The 20,219-nt window shown below is 52.5% G+C and overlaps 1 protein-coding gene across 1 annotated transcript in view; it reads left to right on the plus strand.

The window, feature by feature from the left end:
• The window catches only part of LOC106816165 (clathrin heavy chain 1-like), a 25,077-nt gene extending 5,365 nt beyond the window's left edge, over positions 1-19,712 (plus strand). The window contains exons 2-4 of the mRNA XM_014820722.1: positions 16,186-16,272; positions 19,312-19,432; positions 19,696-19,712. Of these exons, the coding sequence (XP_014676208.1) occupies positions 16,186-16,272; positions 19,312-19,432; positions 19,696-19,712 (225 nt within the window). The remainder of the gene's footprint in view (positions 1-16,185; positions 16,273-19,311; positions 19,433-19,695) is intronic.
• The last annotated feature ends 507 nt before the right edge of the window (positions 19,713-20,219 follow it).

Raw genomic sequence — 20,219 nt, forward strand, 5'->3', positions numbered from 1 at the left:
CTTCTCACAATGAATCGTCCCACCCCTAGTCTGGCTGCTTGCTACGGCAGTCTTCTCACAATGAATCGTCCCACCCCTAGTCTGGCTGCTTGCTACGGCAGTCTTCTCACGATGAATCGTCCCACCCCTAGTCTGGCTGCTTGACCGACTGCCGTAGCAAGCAGCCAGACTAGGGGTGGGACGATTCATCGTGAGAAGACTGCCATAGGATGCCCGACGCGTGAACGCCGGTGGCACGCGCGACCGTGCGGGTTGCTCTCATCCTGCCTTGACGCGTGGGATTCCGTACTCACGCACGTGTACGCAGGCAGCCTCACGTACACACACACACATACTGTTCAATGTTCGTGTTACGCCGCTCCCAAACGGTTCATTCCGCGATGGCGGTGACAACCAGGTGGAGTTTCACGCGTGAATACACAGGCGGCGGCGGCGCGGCTGTTGCGCGGCAGTGGTCGCGCGGTTGTTGCTGTAAATGAGTGTTGATCGTTGTACGTGTCGTCAGCCTCCGTGGTTCGTGACGTCAGCCTCCGTGGTTCGTGACGTCAGCCTCCGTGGTTCGTGACGTCAGCCTCCGTGGTTCGTGACGTCAGCCTCCGTGGTTCGTGACGTCAGCCTCCGTGGTTCGTGACGTCAGCCTCCGTGGTTCGTGACGTCAGCCTCCGTGGTTCGTGACGTCAGCCTCCGTGGTTCGTGACGTCAACGCCGCGTCGACGTGAAATGCGTTCCGCGGACGTGATGAGATGTTTTCGTTATCCTCTGCGGCAGGGAACGAAAGATTGTAAGCTACTGCCGCAGCCGCTGCGTCTGCAACCATTTGTTTTGACTGGAATCCCAGAAGTTGTTTAGTTTTTATTTACCGTAATGCCTCTGATAGCTACAAACGAAGCGGGTAGTGGCGTCCTGCCTCTTACAGTGTTAGGCGAAGCTGGAAGCCATGTACATGTGTCCATCTTGTAGAGGCGGCGTCGATCGCCGGAGATTAACGAGCTCGTTATTAGGGCGTTATGCGCAGCATGGTAATTAACGTCCGTCGATAATTCATTGTCCTTGTCGAGAAGGAGTAGGTTAAGGGGGAAGGCGCGCATGGGCTGCCACAACACTGCCCTCACACTCACTCCCCACGCAGCCTATTAGTGGCTTAGTGCTCCCTGGTGATTCGATTACTGTGGAGGGGGCCTTGGTTGGTCGCAGCAGACCTGCAATTCCGTGAAGCAAGGATGCACGAGAGACCCTAGCCTCACTGCCTCAAACCATCATGATCGTGATTGGATATAATATTATTATTATTACATCCGCCCAACGGAGTTGGAGGAGGTTATGTTTTCGCTCTTGCTCACGCGCACGCGCACGCACACACTACGCACTATGCACTACACCACACACACTCGCGCACACGCACACTCAGACGCACGCACGCACCCACGCACGCACACACAGCTTGGAGCGCACACGGCTCTGGGGAACTGGGAAGTGACTGTGTTTTTCATTTTGGCGCGCGTATCAGAATTTATGCGGTCGATCACACAGAAACGTGGGGCGAGGTCACGAGCGGAAAGCCACCGTGACACAGGTTACGTGGTTATATACTGCATAACTTACGTGCGTGTGCATGTGTGTGTGTGTGCGTGCGTGCGTGCGTGCGTGCGTGCGTGCGTGCGTGCGTGCGTGCGTGCGTGCGTGCGTGCGTGCGTGCATGCGTGCGTGCGTGCATGTGTGCGTGCATGTGTGCTTGTGTGTGTGCATGCGTGCTCTTCTGAGGGAATTTGTTTCGATGCCATCCTCTCATCTGTGATTGATTCTGTGATTCATACATATTCCGCGCGTGCCGCCGACTCCCTCTAGTGGCTGCATGGCCGTGCTTACTGTGCGCCCTCTAGCGGCCACCTGTCTCATCGGCGCCCTCTATTGTCTCGCCAAATATTGGAGTCTCACACAGGCGTGTGTACTGACAGTGCCCTCTGCTGGCCACATGTCGGTAGCCACATGGTGGGGTCGAAGTAGCGTCTATCAATTTTTGCGGGACGTTTGAGGGCTATGTCGGCTTAGTTCCGAGCGTGCCTGGATATAAGTTTGATTGGTTCATTAGATCGCTTGATTGCTTTGTCCGCTACCTGCGTTGGTGGATAGTGTGTATGTGTGCGGTGAGTAACGAGATAGTAATGGTTTGTGACGTCAGGCTGCGGCAGAACTTTGTCCCGTGATTCCCGGACGCTGTACCGGAATGATTGCGTCCACGTGTTAAAGTCTGCATCAAAACGTAACGAATATCGGAGGGAAATCTAGCGGCGTGGACTTTACCCCGAAGCAATATATATATATATTCGTGTGCAGACTGCAGAGTGTCGGAAACTTCCGTTCAAGTGCTCCTGCATGCACACACACGCATGCATACAATAGAGATGCAGGGATGCTGCGTGTGCGATAACTAACGGAATAGAGATGCTTGGATGCAAGCATGCATGAGATGATGAGCAGTCATCGTAAGCAGCAAAACCGTCGTCACGGATACCTGTTTGACGCGTTGCCGTGGCACCGTGCGAATTCTCCGCGCGGCCGTGACACTTCGTCGGCGACGTCACCTCGCGCGCGTCTGCAAATGTTTGCCACTGTCATTCGACGATTCATAATCATTGATAATCGACGCGGTGGAACGACGGCGAATGTATAATTCGTCGTGATTGCTCGCTGATCAAGGTAATTTGTACGTTGAAAACGTGAGAACGTCGCCTCGCCACTCGCCCTTTCATGTCCCGAGTGGGGCGAGCGAGTAAAACACGGAGCGTTAACCCTGAAGTGGTGCTCCTTCACAGATGCCGACGTGAGACGGTGAGGGGAGGTCGGGCGCCGCGACCAGTCTGTAACCCGACACCTGACGCGCTGATTACGGACAGGTTAACGACTAGATTGTTCTCCGCGCGAACGTGTGCATGCGTGCCGCGGCGACGAGATCTCTGTGCGTTTATTCGCATGAATCCTATTCCCTAGCTGCCCGAAGCCAATTTTATATTTCTTAAAATGTGGTGCACCAGAGAGAGAAGCTGGTTAATGTGTGTGTGTGGAAAGCTGTCACTGGCAGTCATCTTGTGCTTGATGCTGCGTGTTATGCATTATCGTTCATCGTGTTCGACGCGTGACCTTTCCTCTCGAGGCGTGACCTTTCCTCTCGAGGCGTGACCTTTCCTCTCTCTCTCTCTCTCTCCTCCTTCAGCATCGGACGCCCGTTCATTCATGCCCGAGCTTCTATTCCGATATTTCACGGCCTTCTGCTTCTATTTTAGCTCAGTGTCACTGTCAGCCACAATGTTTCTACTCCCTAGTGTCACAATGTCTCTACTATAATTCCCTACTCAATTCCCCCTCCCCCTGCTTTCCTTGATTCTCTCAGTCTTTCTTTTCTTGGTTCTCTCGTCGAGTGAATGGCGTCCTTGTCTAATTATGTCTCACAATTTACACAACACGCATTATTCACTTGATTCTCCTGCATACACCCTCACTTTCAGACTCTGCCAGGCTTTCACCGCTGGTCTCTCAGCCCCTGCGAGGCCTTTTCTCCTCTCCTCTCCTCTCCTTTAAGCTCTCCCGGGTTCTCTCCCTCTTCCCAGCATTCGCTGTCCATCAAGCAGACTCCACTTGTGCGGCCCCGCGTATCGGGGTTAACGAGGAGAAGTGGCAGGTTGGTGAATCTCTGCTTGTCCGTCGGAAGGAGGAGAAGGAAGAGAAGGAGAAGGAGGAGGAGGAGGAGGAGGAGGAGGAGGAGGCAGCGGCAGTTGCTGTCATCATTAGCGAGCCTGCTCCTGTAGTGAAGACTGGAGTGATGAGGCACTAGCAGTAGCACCAGTGGCAGCAGATATTACCATTAGCTTCGTTACATTGCTGCTCATCTGCTTCCTAGACTAATATTTACTTTTGTAAACGCAGGGTATTGGGTGCTGTTTTTGCAGCCGACTGCGGAAGGCAACAGTGAGGCAGGTTCCCCCCTCCCCCCCCACCCCGAAGCAATATATATATATATTCGTGTGCAGACTGCAGAGTGTCGGAAACTTCCGTTCAAGTGCTCCTGCATGCACACACACGCATGCATAAGCTCACGCGCACGCGCACGCACACACTACGCACTATGCACTACACCACACACACTCGCGCACACGCACACTCAGACGCACGCACGCACCCACGCACGCACACACAGCTTGGAGCGCACACGGCTCTGGGGAACTGGGAAGTGACTGTGTTTTTCATTTTGGCGCGTGTATCAGAATTTATGCGGTCGATCACACAGAAACGTGGGGCGAGGTCACGAGCGGAAAGCCACCGTGACACAGGTTACGTGGTTATATACTGCATAACTTACGTGCGTGTGCATGTGTGTGTGTGTGTGCGTGCGTGCGTGCGTGCATGCGTGCGTGCGTGCGTGCGTGCATGCGTGCGTGCGTGCATGTGTGCGTGCATGTGTGCTTGTGTGTGTGCATGCGTGCTCTTCTGAGGGAATTTGTTTCGATGCCATCCTCCCATCTGTGATTGATTCTGTGATTCATACTCCCATTCCGCGCGTGCCGCCGACTCCCTCTAGTGGCAGCATGGCCGTGCTTACTGTGCGCCCTCTAGCGGCCACCTGTCTCATCGGCGCCCTCTATTGTCTCGCCAAATATTGGAGTCTCACACAGGCGTGTGTACTGACAGTGCCCTCTGCTGGCCACATGTCGGTAGCCACATGGTGGGGTCGAAGTAGCGTCTATCAATTTTTGCGGGACGTTTGAGGGCTATGTCGGCTTAGTTCCGAGCGTGCCTGGATATAAGTTTGATTGGTTCATTAGATCGCTTGATTGCTTTGTCCGCTACCTGCGTTGGTGGATAGTGTGTATGTGTGCGGTGAGTAACGAGATAGTAATGGTTTGTGACGTCAGGCTGCGGCAGAACTTTGTCCCGTGATTCCCGGACGCTGTACCGGAATGATTGCGTCCACGTGTTAAAGTCTGCATCAAAAGGTAACGAATATCGGAGGGAACTCTAGCGGCGTGGACTTTGATGCCCGACGCGTGAACGCCGGTGGCACGCGCGACCGTGCGGTTGCTCTCATCCTGCCTTGACGCGTGGGATTCCGTACTCACGCACGTGTCTGCAGGCAGCCTCACGTACACACACACACATACTGTTCAATGTTCGTGTTACGCCGCTCCCAAACGGTTCATTCCGCGATGGCGGTGACAACCAGGTGGAGTTTCACGCGTGAATACACAGGCGGCGGCGGCGCGGCTGTTGCGCGGCAGTGGTCGCGCGGTTGTTGCTGTAAATGAGTGTTGATCGTTGTACGTGTCGTCAGCCTCCGTGGTTCGTGACGTCAACCTCTGTGGTTCGTGACGTCAGCCTCCGTGGTTCATGACGTCACGCCGCGTCGACGTGAAATGCGTTCCGCGGACGTGATGAGATGTTTTCGTTATCCTCTGCGGCAGGGAACGAAAGATTGTAAGCTACTGCCGCAGCCGCTGCGTCTGCAACCATTTGTTTTGACTGGAATCCCAGAAGTTGTTTAGTTTTTATTTTCCTTAATGCCTCTGATAGCTACAAACGAAGCGGGAAGCGGCGTCCTGCCTCTTACAGTGTTAGGCGAAGCTGGAAGCCATGTACATGTGTCCATCTCGTAGAGGCGGCGTCGATCGCCGGAGATTAACGAGCTCGTTATTAGGGCGTTATGCGCAGCATGGTAATTAACGTCCGTCAATAATTCATTGTCCTTGTCGAGAAGGAGTAGGTTAAGGGGGAAGGCGCGCATGGGCTGCCACAACACTGCCCTCACACTCACTCCCCACGCAGCCTATTAGTGGCTTAGTGCTCCCTGGTGATTCGATTACTGTGGAGGGGGGCTTGGTTGGTCGCAGCAGACCTGCAATTCTGTGAAGCAAGGATGCACGAGAGACCCTAGCCTCACTGCCTCAAACCATCATGATCGTGATTGGATATAATATTATTATTATTACATCCGCCCAACGGAGTTGGAGGAGGTTATGTTTTCGCTCTTGTGTGTTAGTGTGTTTGTGTGTTCGATATTAGCGCGTCGAGTCGTATGGCGTATGTCGTTGGCGGTCGATCGATATCACCTAGCGAGCCAGCGAGTCACCAAGCCAGCGAGCCCAGCGAGCCAGCTCGTAACACATACATGTTACATGGGAACGTGTACATGTCAGTACGCTGGCGTATATCGTGGCTTATTCGTGTGTTCGTGAGTCGTATGGCGTATGTCGCTGGTGGAGGTATGCACTCTCCGTGAGTGCACTCTGTCTAGTATATATGAATCATACTCTCTGTGCAGCGTAAAGTTCATCTGGGTGTAGTCACCCTGGATACGTGCGACAGAGCAGATTTGATTGCGATTGTAGCCTGTCGTATTTCTATTGCACGCTCTGTTGCAAAGTCCAATGCAATTAACCCTGGCGGTTTCACTGTACAAGCCCGCAAAGTTGCTCAATTTGTTCGGAGCGGGTACAATACACCAGGCGCGTGTGTGAAGAGCGGCGCGGGCGTTGCGAAGGTAGACAAGTGATGATGGATGGCTTTGGCTGATCATGGCGGACGCGGAATGCGCGCGCGCATAGCCAGACAGACGTGCGGCGGCCACGCCAGGCTAGGCTCGCGCGTTGATTATATACTAAACGTTCGTAACGAGTCGTTGATGAAAGCAAAAGTTTGACGAGCATATATATAGCTTCGGTGGAGTGTGCATCATCATTGATCAGGCCAAAACAAAATATATGTGTGGTTACCGTTACATGCCGAAAAAAAATAGGGTAGGTAGGGAGGGAATATTTTATTTACGAACCATGTCCGAAGGATGTGCGTTGTGCCTTTTGAAGCAAGACCTGTCCAATTCATATTTTATTTTTTTATTTTTTTTTTACTTTAAAGAAAATTGACAATAAAATGTTTAGGGTCGCTTGGAATAAATAGGGTCGGTCGGGAAACCGTAACCACACCTATATTTTATTTTGGCCTCACTAGGATGATTTGGTGCAGGCTTGCAATGCCGAGCGACTACGGCGCTACGACAGACACCTGTCTATAAAGGACATTTTTGGCGTTTCCCCCGAGTGACAGATATATATATATATATATATATGCAGGTCTGACTGTACGTGGCTTAAGCAGTGTATAGTGGCAGGTGCTGACGTTTCTCCCTTCGCCCGCCCGCGAGGATTTATGGGGCAGGCCAATAAATTCTACGCGATGTAAATTCGATCAGTACGTGTCACTGCGTCGGCGGGCCGTGTGTGTGTGTGTGCAGAGGAGATTAAGTTGTTCCGCGGGGAACGACACAGGAATCAACGATAATCCGCGCATCGTACGGTCTGTTCGGTCGCCGGCAGCGTCGGAATTCGAAATGCGCGTGAGAGTAAGGAAGGAACAGCTAGGTGACTGGTCTCTTCTTGCTGGTTGGCGTGGACGTTGCGTGCGAGGAATAGTTTCGAAGGCCGTCGTGCGTGTACCTACTTACGCGAACCGACTCAGACCTTGGTCCCCGTGGCGAATTCTAGAGCGGCGTGTAGAGATCCATACATGCATGCGTGTGTACATGCGCATGTGTGCATGAGTGTGCGTGCGTGCATGCGTGCATGAGTGTGCGTGAGTGCATGTGTGCATAAGTGTGCGTGCGTGCATGTGTGCATGAGTGTGCGTGCGTGCATGTGCACTTGTGTGTGTTCGAGGTTTTCATATATATGATCCATACAACCAGTAATTTTCTGTGGAAGCTGCTGATCAATGAATGCATTGCAAGATTCTCCGATACTTCTTATGATATGCTGGGGTTGAGGGCAGCCATACAAATGTCAGACATTTAGTGTAGTGTAGGGCTTAAAGGAAAAATTGCTACTAATGCTCTCAGCATTATTGTAGAGCTCTGTTAAATTTTGCGTTTATTTTTGCTGGATTTCAATTTTTCTACTCAGTTTTGATGAGAAGTAACTCGAGGAAAAATCTCATTAAAAATTGTTCTTGGTGTGTAGGGTCGGTGACGCAAAGTCAAATGGAAGCTAAGATTCACGTATTGCTTTTCATTCTGCTTTTTTTGTTAGACACTTCATTGACTAATGTTTGCATCTCTAAATTCTGCTGGCAGTCCGGTTGTGCCAGTTGCTCAGGGGGGTGGAAGTAATCCGTTGCCGGTCCAGAAATGTGAAGTAACTGTGGATTAGCGAACTAGAAATTGACAATTGACAATTTCCAACGAGTGAATCTCATGAAGCAGCTGGCGATCTCACGCACCAGCTACTCAGAACTCGTAGAACGAGCGGGTTCGCCGCCCGCCGACGCCGCGCGCAGTGAGAGTATGTTCTCAGCGAGATTCCGAATCCATCATCTGTGCATACATCTATTTATCGTCGGCGAGCGAGAGCGTTCCTTGTGCACGCATTACGTCGAGGTTTTCACAAGGGCTTACCGACTTGTATTCGTCAGACATGTACGCGGGGGACAGGCCGCGCCGCTTCAGCGCGAGGCACAACCTCGTCGCACTTCATGTTATTCGCCGACACTGATGTCCGTCGCCGTGGTTATGGCATCGTGATCGCGGTAAGCACAGGCATCGCGCATGCGCGATGAGGAGTCGCAATATCGGTGCAGGGATGCTGCGTGTGCGGTTACCAATGAAGCAGGGATGGAGGAATGCTGCATGTGCGGTTACCAATGAAGCAGGGATGCAGGGATGCTGCGTGTGCGATAACTAACGAAATAGAGGTGCAGCGGACTGGCTGCTGTGTTGCGATACACTAACTGGAGTAAGATGATGCAGGGATGCTGCCTGTGTTGCGATAACTAACGAAATAGAGGCGTGCAGGGATTGCTGCTGTGTGCGATAACTAATGGATTAAGAGCATGCAGGGATGTGCTGTTGGTGCGATAACTAACGCGAGATAGAGATGAGTGGTGATGCTGCGTGTGCAGATAACTAATGGAGTAGAGATGCAGAGACTGCTGGTCCGTCGTGCGATAACTAACGGAGTAGTAGATGCAGCGGACTGCTGCGTGATCGTGCTGATAACTACGGAGTAGAGACTGCAGGGATGCCTGCCCCGTGTGCGATAACTAACGGAGTAGAGATGCAGGGATGCTGCGTGTGCGATAACTAACGGAGTAGAGATGCAGGGATGCTGCGTGTGCGATAACTAACGGAGTAGAGATGCAGGGATGTCTGCCCGTGTGCGATAAACTAACGGAGCTTAGAGATGCATGAGGGATAGTCCTTATGCAAGAGTGCCGCATAACTAACGAATAGAAGATGCAGGGATGCTGCGGTGCGATAAACTAACGATAGAGATGCTGCGATGCAAGCATGCATGAGATGTGAGCCAGTCATTCGTAAGCAGCAAAACCGTCGTCACGGAACCTGTTTGACGCCCGTTGCCGTGACTGTGCGAATTCTTCGCACGGCCTGACACTTCGTCGGCGACGTACACTCGCGCGCTCAGTCTGCAAATGTTTTGCCCACTGTTCATTCGACGATCGATAAATCATTGATAATCGCACGCTCGGCGTCTACACGGGGCTGGAACGACGGCCGAATGTATATAATTCGTCGTGCATGCTCGCTGATCAAGGTTAAATTTGTACGTAAACGTCATGAGAGAGAACGTCGCCTCGCACTCGCGCCTTTCATGTCCCGAGTGGACTCGCGACGACGTAAACACGGAGCGGTTACCCTGAAGTGGTGCTCCTTCACAAGGATGCCGACGTGAGACGGTGAGGTGCAGGTGCGGGGGCGCCGCCGACCAGTCTGTAAATAACCCGACACCTGACGCCTGATTACTGGACAGCATTGTTAACGACCTAGATTGCTTCTCCGGCGCCGGAACTGTGGTGTCATGCGTGCCGCTGGCGACGAGCATCTCTGTGCGTTTATTCGCATGCAATCCTATTCCTAGCTGCCCGGAAGCCAGATTTTATATTCTTAAAATGTGCGCTGCACCAGAGAGAGAAGCTGCGTTAATGTGGCCCTGTGTGTGGGAAAGCTGTCACTGCGCAGTCACTCTTGTGCTGTGATGCTGCCGGTCATGGCGATTATCGTTCATCCCGTGCTTCGACGCCGCTTGACCCTTTTCTCTGAGGCTGTGACCTTTCCTACTCGAGCGGGACCTTTCCTCTCGTCTCTCTCTCTCTCCTCCTTTCAGCAATCGGACGGCCGTTCATTCATGCGCCGAGCCTTCTATTCCGATAATTTCACGGCCTTCTGCCTTCTATGTTAAGCTCAGTGTCAACTGTCAGCCACAATGTTTTCTGACTCCCTAGCTGCACAATGTCTCTACTATAATTCCCTACTTCAATTCCCTCCCCCTTCTTTCTTGATTCTTCAGTCTTTCTTTTCTTGGTTCGTTCTCGTCGATCGTGAATGGGTCCTTGTCTAATTATGTCTCACAATTTACCACAACACGCATTATCACTGTGATTCTCACTGCATACACCCTCACTTTCAGACTCTGCCAGGCTTTCACCGCTGGTTCTCTCAGCCCCTGCGAGCCTTTTCTGTCTCTCCTCTCCTCTCTTAAGCTCTCCCGGTTCTTCTCCCTCTTCCCAGCATTCGCGTGTCCATCAAGCAGACTCCACTTGTGCGCGGCCCGCGTATCGGCGTTACGAGGAGAAGTGGCAGGTTGTGTGAATCTCTGCTTGTTCTCGGAAGGAGGAGAAGGAAGAGAAGGAGAAGGAGGAGGGGAGGAGGCAGGAGGGAGGAAGCGAGGCAGCGGCTAGTTGCTTGTCATCATTAGCGCATGCTGCTCCTGTAGTGAAGACTGGGAGTGATGAGGCACTAGCAGTAGCACAGTGGCAGCAGATATTACCATTAGGCTTCGTACATTGCTGCCTCATCTGCCTTCATAGACTAATTATTTGCTTTGTAACGCAGGCGTATTGGTGTGCTGTTTTTGCAGCGACCTGCGGAAGGCAAACAGTGAGGCAGGTTCCCCCTCCCCCCCACCCGAAGCAGATATATATATATATTCCGTGTGCAGACTGCAGAGTGTCGGAAACTTCCGTTCAAGTGCGCTCCCTGACCATGCACACACACGATGATACGCTCACGCGCAGGCACGCACAACTACGCACTTGCACTACACCACACACACTCGCGCACACGCACACTCAGACGCAGCACGCACGCACCACGCACGCACACACAGCCTTGGAGCCGCACACGGACTCTGGGAACTGGGAAGTGACTGTGTTTTTCAGTGGTTTGCGCGCGCGCTATCAGAATTATGCGGTCGATCACACAGAAGCGTGTGGCCGATGGGTCCGAGCGGAAAAGCCACGTGACACAGGTTACGTGGTTATATACTCATAAACTTACCGTGCGTGTGCATGTGTTGTGCAGTGTTGTGTGCGTGGTGCGTGCCGCTGCGTGCGTCGCGCACTGTGCGTGCGTGCGTGCGTGCGTGCATCGTGCGTACCGTGCATCCGCGTGCGTGCGTGATTGTGTGCGTGCATGTGTGCTTGCTGGCGAGGTGTGTGTCATCCGTGCTCTTCTGAGCGGAAATTTGTTTCGATATGCATCCTCCCATCTGGATTGATCTGTGATTCGATACTCCCATCCGCGCGTGCCGCCGAACTCCCTCTAGTTGGCTGCATGGCCGTGCTTACTGTGCGCGCCCTCTAGCGGACCACCTGTTCATCGGCGCCCTCTATTTGTCTCGCCAAATATTGGAGTCTCACACAGGCCTCCACCGTGTGTACTGACAGTGCCCTCTGCTGCGCAGCATGTCCGCGTAGCCACATGGTGGGGTCGAAGCTAGCCGTCTATCAATTTTTGCGGGACGTTTGAGGCTATGTCGCTTAGATTCGATGCGTGCCTGCGAATATAAGTTTTGAATTGCGTTCATATAGTCATCGCTGCATGCTTTGCTCCGCCTACCTGCGTGGTGGGATAGTGTGTATGTGTGCGGTGGAGTAACGAGTTAGTAATGTTTGTGACGCTCAGGCTGCGGACAGAACTTTTGTCCGTGATTCCCGACGCGTGTACCAGGAATTTGATTAAGCGTCCTGCGTGTTAAAGTCGTGCATCAAAACGTAACGAATATCGAGGACACTCTAGCTGGCGTGGCTTTGACATGCTCGACGCCGTTGTGCTGAACGCGGTGAGCACGCGCGACCGTGTCGGTTGCTTTCCTCATCCTGCCTTGACGCGTGGCGATTCCGTACTCACGCACGTGTCTGCAGCAGCCTCACGCTACCACACACACACATAACTGTTTCACATGATTCGTGTTACGCCGCCTCCAAACGGGTTCGCTTTCCGCCGATGGCCTGGCTGACAACCAGTGCCGGAGTTTCTACGCTGTGAATACACAGCGACGCGGCGGCGCCGCTGTTTGCGCGGCAGTGGTCGCGCCGCGGTTGGGTTTGGCTGGTAACATGAGTGTTGATCGTTGTACGTGTCGTTCAGCGCCTCGTTGTTCGTGACGTCAGCGCCCGCCATCGACGCTGAAATGCGTTCTGCGAGTGATGAGATGTTTTTCGTTATCCTTCTGCGCATGGGAACGAAAGATTGGTAAGCTGGATACTGCCGCAGCCGCTGCGTCTGCAACCATTTTGTTTTTGACTGGAAATCCCAGAAGTTGTTTAGTTTTATTTTCCTTAATGCCCTCTGATAAGCCCCTACAAATCGAAGCGCGGGAAGCGCGCTCCTGCCTGCTGACAGTTGTTAGGCGAAGCTGGAAGCATGTACATGTGTCATCTCGTAGAGGTCCGGCGTCGCATCGCCGGCGAGATAACGAGCTCGATTATTTAGCGTTATGCGTCAGCATGGGTAATTAACGTCCCTGTCAATAATCGATGTCCTTGGTCGAGAAGCCGAGTAGGTTAAGGGAAAGCGCGCGCCATGGCCTGCCACAACACTGCCCTCACACTCAACTCCCACGCAGCCTATTAGTGGCTTAGTGCCTCCCTGCTGTGATTCGATTACTGTGGAGGGGGGCCTTGTTGTCGCCAGCAGACCTGCAATTCCGTTTGAAGGCAATGGATGAACTGAGAGACCCTAGCCTCACTGCCTCAAACCATCACATGCATCGTGATCCTGGATATTAATATTTATTATTTATTACATCGCCCAACGGAAGTTGGCAGAGAGTTATGTTTTCGCTCTTGCTGTGTTAGTGCCTTTTGTTTGTTGTGTTCGATTAATTAGCCGCGTCGAGTACGTATGGCGTATGTCGTTGGCGGCGTTCGATCGATATCACCTAGCGAGCCAGCGACTGCACACAGCCAAGCGAGCCAGCGAGCCAGCTCGCCCTAACCATACATGTTACATGGGAACCGGTATACATGTCAACGTACGCTTTGCGCGCTATATCGTGCTATATTCGTGTAGTTCGTGAGTCGGCTATGGCGTATGTCGCTGGTGGGCAGGTATGCACTCTCCGTGAGTGCACTCTGTCTAGTAATATATGAATCATACTCTCGGTGCAGCGTAAAGTTCATCTGGGTTAGTCACCCTGGATAAGTGCCGACAGAGCCAGCATTTGATTGCGATTTGTAGCCTGTCAGTATTGCTAATTGACGCTCTGCTTGCAAAAACCGAAAAAATTCCATGCAATTAACCCTGGCGGTTTCACATGCTACACCCGCCAAAGTTGCCTCAATTTTTCTGGAGCTGGTACAATAACCACCCAGGCGAACTGTCGTGTGTAAGAGCGGCGCCAGGGCGTTAGCGAAGTAGACAAGTGATGATGGATGGCTTTTGGCTAGCACATGGCGGACGCGGACTATGCATCATGCCACGCGCGCGCGTAGCCAGACCAACGTGCGGCCGCCACTGGCCATGCTAGGCTCAGCGCCGTTGATTATATACAAAACGTTGCGTAACGAGTCGTTGATGAAAGCGTCGGCGCGTGAGGACGGTGGCGGCGTGCAAGCCTGCCGCTAGCAAGCAGCAGACTAGGGGTTGGCGACGAGCGTGCTTCATCGTGAGAAGACTGCCGATAGCAAGCGAGCCAGACTAGGGGTGGGACGATTCATCGTGAGAAGACCTGCCACATAGCAAGCAGCCAGACTAGGGCGGTGGGACGATTATCTGTGAGAAGACTGCCATACAAGCCACCAGACTAGGGCCGCTGGGACGATTCATCGCTGAGGAAGCTGCCATAGCCAAGCAGCAGACTGGAGGGGTGGACGAATTCATCGTGAGAAGCCTGCACATAGCAAGCCAAGCCAGACTAGGGTGCTGGGACGATCATCCTGTGAGAAGACTGCCATAAGCAAGCAAGCCAGACTAGGGGTTGCGACGAGTTCAATTGGGAGAAGACTTGCCCGCGAGCAAGCAGCCAGTCACTAGCGGGTGCGGACGATTCATCGTGAGAAGCACTGCCGTAGCAAGCAGCCAGACTAGCGGGTTACGGACGATTCATTGCTTGAGAAGCGCTGCGTATACAAGCAGCCAGACTAGGGTGGCGACCAATTCATCGGTGAGAAGCAACTGCCAGTGCAAGCAGCCAGACTAAGGGTGCGAGCATGTCATTGTGAGAAGACTGCCGTAGCAAGCAGCCAGACTAAGCGGGTGGGACGATTCATCGTGAGAAGGCCTGCAAGTCAGCAAGCAGCCAGGACTAGCGGGTGGGAACGATTCATTGTGAGAAGAACTGCCGATAGCAGCAGCCAGACTAGCGGTGGACGATTCATGTGAGAACTAGGCCGCTAGCAAGCAGCCAGGCTAGGAGGTGTGCGACGATTCATCGTGAGAAGACTGCGCGTAGAGGCAGTCAGACTAGGGCCGTGGGACGATTCATTATGTGAGAAGACTGGCGTAGCAAGCGCAGGACGTAGGGGTGGGACGATTCATTGTGAGAAGCCTGCCATAGCAAGCAAGCCAGACTAGGGGTGGGGACGGATTCATCGTGAGAAGACTGCCGTAGCAAGCAGCCAGACTAGGGTGGGACGATTCATTGTGAGAAAGACTGCCGTAGCAAGCAGCCAGACTAGGTGGGACGATTCATCCGTGAGAAGACTGCCGTAGCAAGCCAGCCAGACTTAGGGTGCGGACGATTCATTGTGAGAAGACTGCCATAGCAAGCAGCCAGACTAGGGGTGGGACGATTCATCGTGAGAAGACTGCCGTAGCAAGCAGCCAGACTAGGGGTGGGACGATTCATCGTGAGAAGACTGCCGTAGCAAGCAGCCAGACTAGGGGTGGGACGATTCATCGATATATCAACGTTATAATGGTATTGCGGATACAAACCTCGACGATACGACACGTATCGATATGTTTTACTGTTCACGATTTAAACGTATCGATTCCCTACCGAATGAAATCGATGTGAAATCCACACAGAAGAAGCACATGACACAATTCGCAGTACGTTCAATAGCAGTTGTTTACTAAGCACTCCATGACACTGATTTGTAAGCATGCATACATGGCGTGCGGCGCGGCGCGGCGCGGCGCGGCTGGAGAGGAGGAGTGTGTCTGACGCTGACGCATCATTAGTGTCCCAGCGGCAGCCAGCAGGGGGCGACGGTATCCGCAATCGAGCGGAGTTATCGAGAAATAATTGAAATGACATTATTTGTCTATCTTCGTGGCTGCGATATTGGCCGGATGAAATTAGCTGTGGCCAGGTTTATGAAGTCTCACCTAATCCTTCTAATAGTAATAGACCCTATCCTGAGTGGCACTGGTAATACGCGAGACCTACATGTGTGTCAGGCTGCCATGCCTAATGAAGCTCCCTGCCATGTGATTTAGGATAGATGTCAGACTAGTGACAGTTGCCACATGTAATTAAGCAACACACAGTGAGACACCAAACATGTCTGCATGTAGGTTCGTTACTTGTATGTCTGTCCTATCATAGCAGTGTCTACCTACATAATCCCACTTGCTACTGTGGCTAATACTGGCCATGTGTCAAGTGTATAACACTGTGTGTGTGTGTGTGTGTCCCTCGCGAGATTGTCTGTTACAACTATCATGTTGTTGTATAGTACGTGGGCTTGATATTCTTTCTTTGAAAGAAGCGTTTCCCTTGTTGACCCTCCGAATTGCCACAGTTCCCTAAAATTTCTGGATAAGCCGAGGGTAACACTTGCCCCTTCATCTTAATTAAGCTTCGACCGCCTCACCTGCAAGGTGTAATGATGAGCGGTGAGGTTTCTTTGTAGTGAAGGTTTACGGTAGCTGACTGTGTTCTCGTTGTGTGTGTGTTACAGCTCACGAACCTGGGCATCCAGGCTGCCAACATCGGATTCTCCACCCTCACGATGGAGTCCGACAAGTTCATCTGCATTCGAGAAAAGGTGAGCAAGTGTGATGAGAGTGAGAGGCAGAGAGAGGAAGAGAGGGAGTGAGGAGGGGAGAGAGAGAGGGAGAGAGAAGGGAAGAGAGGGAGTGAGGAGGGGAGAGAGAGGGAGAGAGAAGGGAAGAGAGGGAGTGAGGAGGGAAGAGAGAGGGAGAGAGAAGGGAAGAGAGAGGTGGAGAGTGACAGGGAGAGACAGAGAGAGAGAGATAGAGAGAGCGGGGGGGGGAGACGGAGAGAGATAGAGACAAAGAGAGAGAGAGTAAGAGAGCGAGAGAGAGAGAGAGAGAGAGCGAGAGAGAGAGTGAGAGAGAGAGACAGACAGACAGAGAGAGAAGAGGAGAGAGAGAGAGAGAAGAGGAGACAGAGAGAGCGAGAGAATGGGGGCGAGCTGCTAGAGTAGTGCTATCTAGTGTGCTGCTAGAGTAGGCCCTGTGGGTTTAGTATTGTTTGAAACCCTTGGCCTCCTGGTGGCGCTAGTGTAGCTAGTAGACCTGTAATTACTGCTATCGGCCGGACGCGATCTCCGCTGATCACTGCCGCCGCCGCCGTGATTGTGTTTCTCGATTTCACGCCCGCCGTGTTCTCTCTCATGCGCGCGGGCGCCTAATGCGGAGAATGCAGCGATGACAGGCAACATGATTTCAAAGGAAATTAGCGAGCACATCAGTTGATTTGTTGTCGATAAATCGCGTGCGTAGTTGCGTCTTGCTTGCTGTCGTTGGGCGCGGAGTCGGTGGAAACGGAATATGAGAAGCGGAAGAATCGATGTGCAAATAAAGGTGTATCACAGGGGTAACTGTGTGGCGTCAGTACATGGTGCTGGGATAGGGAGGGCAGCTGGGGAAGGTTGGTTTGGCTTCAGTTTAAGTTGTTAATGTCCTGCTGCCTGTGCTAGAAGCTGGGAGGGGATCCTTTGAGTCCTTGTTGTGGTGATACAGTAATGTTTTGTGTGTTTGTAGGTAGGAGAGCTGTGATCGAGTGAGCTGAGTTGTATGTTCTGTCGGAGGAAAGAGCTGTGTTGTGTGATATATGTGTTGGAGAGCAGTGATACAATGTTGTAGGGGGGAGCAGTGATACAATGTTGTAGGTTGGGGAGCAGTGATACAATGTTGTAGGTTGGGGGAGCAGTGATACAATGTTGTAGGTTGGGGGAGCAGTGATACAATGTTGTAGGTGGGGGGAGCAGTGATACAATGTTGTAGGTTGGGGGAGCAGTGATACAATGTTGTAGGTGGGGGGAGCAGTGATACAATGTTGTAGGTGGGGGGAGCAGTGATACAATGTTGTATGTTCTGTAGGTGGGGGAGCAGTGATACAATGTTGTATGTTCTGTAGGTGGGGAGCAGTGATACAATGTTGTATGTTCTGTAGGTGGGGGAGCAGTGATACAATGTTGTATGTTCTGTAGGTGGGGGAGCAGTGATACAATGTTGTATGTTCTGTAGGTGGGGAGCAGTATGATACAATGTTGTATGTTCTGTAGGTGGGGGAACGCAGTGATCACAATGTTGAGGATTGCCGGGGAGCAGTGATACAATGTTGTATGTTCTGTAGGTGGGGGAGCAGTGATACAATGTTGTATGTTCTGTAGGTGGGGCAGGCAGTCACAGGTGCGTGATCATAGACATGAACGATCCTAACAACCCCCATCCGCCGCCGATCACGGCTGACTCGGCCATCATGAACCTGCCAGCAAGGTGATCGCCCTCAAAGGTAGGTGTGCGTGCGTGCACGTGCCTGCGTGTGTCCTGCGTGTGTCCTGCGTGCCTGCGTACATGTGCATGCGTGCTTGGCTGTGCGTGTGTGCATAAGTGCACACGCACGTGCAGTGTCACGGCACGGCACAGGCATAGCGGCTGCATCCTCGACTGTCTGTGTAGCTGGAGTCTGCTGGACTGTCGTGTAGCTGGACTGTGCCATTAGTGTATGCACAATCAAGTCACAATCATGAACAAGATAGATGTCTGTGTTCACCTTGCCGCAGAGCTGTTTTGCTGATGCTAGGCTGAGAGAAATTCGATTCTAGCTGTGTAGCATTGCAGCTGCAGCGTTTTCAGTGCGACTGATGGGGTGTGAGCGTGTGCGTGTGTGTGTGTGGAGAGGGAGAGAGGGGGGGGGGCGTTCTGATATTTCTGCTGACTATTAAAAATCCATGAGCGTTTATCACTTCTTATTGAACTGTCGTAATATTTTATGATGTGTGCAGACGTGAAAGCAGCAAAATGGGTGGTATTATGTGGATACCGTTTGTGTGCACATGTGAGCGTGTCCACGCGCGTGCGTATGTGCTGCGTGTGTGTGTGCGCGTGTGTTCGTGTGTGCGAGCGTGTATGTGCGTGCATGTGTATCCATGTGTATCTGTTATCGTGCATGAGCGTATCGGCATGCAGAGTCTGTAGTTGCCGTAACAAGCTTCATTGTGTGCGCGTGTGCGTATCGTAATGCTGCGATGTGATCATCCCACAGTCAATATCGTGCATGCGTTGTCCCTGCGGTACGTGCGCAGCGAGAGAGCTCGTGCATTCATACATCCAGCGAGAGAGCTCGTGCATTCATACATCCAGCGAGAGAGCTCGTGCATTCATACATCCAGCGAGAGAGCTCGTGCATTCATACATACATCGCAGCCCCTGTGGCTGTGTAGAGATGTTATTATCGTCTGTCTCCACATTACTCGGCGAGAGATGCTACTGCTGCTGCTAGTGCTACTGCTGCTACTACTGCTACTGCTACTGCTGCTACTTGCTGCTACTGCTGCTGCTGCTGCTACTGCTGCTACTACTGCTACTACTACTGCTACTGCTGCTACTTGCTGCTACTGCTGCTGCTATGCTGCTGCTGCTGNGTAGGTTGGGGGAGCAGTGATACAATGTTGTAGGTGGGGGAGCAGTGATACAATGTTGTAGATGGGGGAGCAGTGATACAATGTTGTAGGTGGGGGAGCAGTGATACAATGTTGTAGGTGGGGGAGCAGTGATACAATGTTGTATGTTCTGTAGGTGGGGGTAGCAGTGATACAATGTTGTATGTTCTGTAGGTGGGGGAGCAGTCACAGGTGGTGATCATAGACATGAACGATCCTAACAACCCCATCCGCCGCCCGATCACGGCTGACTCGGCCATCATGAACCCTGCCAGCAAGGTGATCGCCCTCAAAGGTAGGTGTGCGTGCGTGCACGTTCCTGCGTGTGCGTGCCTGCGTACATGTGCGTGCGTGCTTGGCTGAGTAGCTAGTGTCACGGCACGGCACAGGCATAGCGGCTGCATCCTCGACTGTCTGTGTAGCTGGACTGTCTGTGTAGCTGGACTGTCTGTGTAGCTGGACTGTCTGTGTAGCTGGACTGTCTGTGTAGCTGGACTGTCTGTGTAGCTGGACTGTCTGTGTAGCTGGACTGTCTGTGTAGCTGGACTGTCTGTGTAGCTGGACTGTCGGTGTAGCTGGACTGTCTGTGTAGCTGGACTGTCTGTGTAGCTGGACTGTCTGTGTAGCTGGACTGTCTGTGTAGCTGGAGTCTGCTGGACTGTCTGTGTAGCTGTGCTGTGCCATTAGTGTATGCACAATCACAATCATGAACAAGATAGATGTCTGTGTTCACCTTCCCACAGAGCTGTTTTGCTGATGCTAGGCTGAGAGAAATTCGATTCTAGCTGTGTAGCATTGCAGCTGCAGCGTTGTCAGTGCGACTGATGGGATGTGAACATGTGCGTGTGCGTGTGTGTGGAGAGGGANTTGGTCAAATCAGAAATTTTTTTCGGGGGTGCATGCCCCCGGACTCCCCTAGCAGGGCTTCGCGCCTTCGCCGCTCGCCCTACCGTCCATGCCGGAAAAACAGTTACCTGCTATTCATTGTCAAATTACCTGCTTGGTCAAAAGTTAACAAGAACCCTGCACTATAAGTCTCCCTGACTCTGTCGCTCTCGCTCTCGCTCTCGCTCTCTCTCTCT

Source organism: Priapulus caudatus, unplaced genomic scaffold (assembly GCF_000485595.1).
Source record: "Priapulus caudatus unplaced genomic scaffold, Priapulus_caudatus-5.0.1 Scaffold1304, whole genome shotgun sequence".
In the NCBI taxonomy this organism is placed as follows: Eukaryota; Metazoa; Priapulida; class Priapulimorpha; order Priapulimorphida; family Priapulidae; genus Priapulus; species Priapulus caudatus.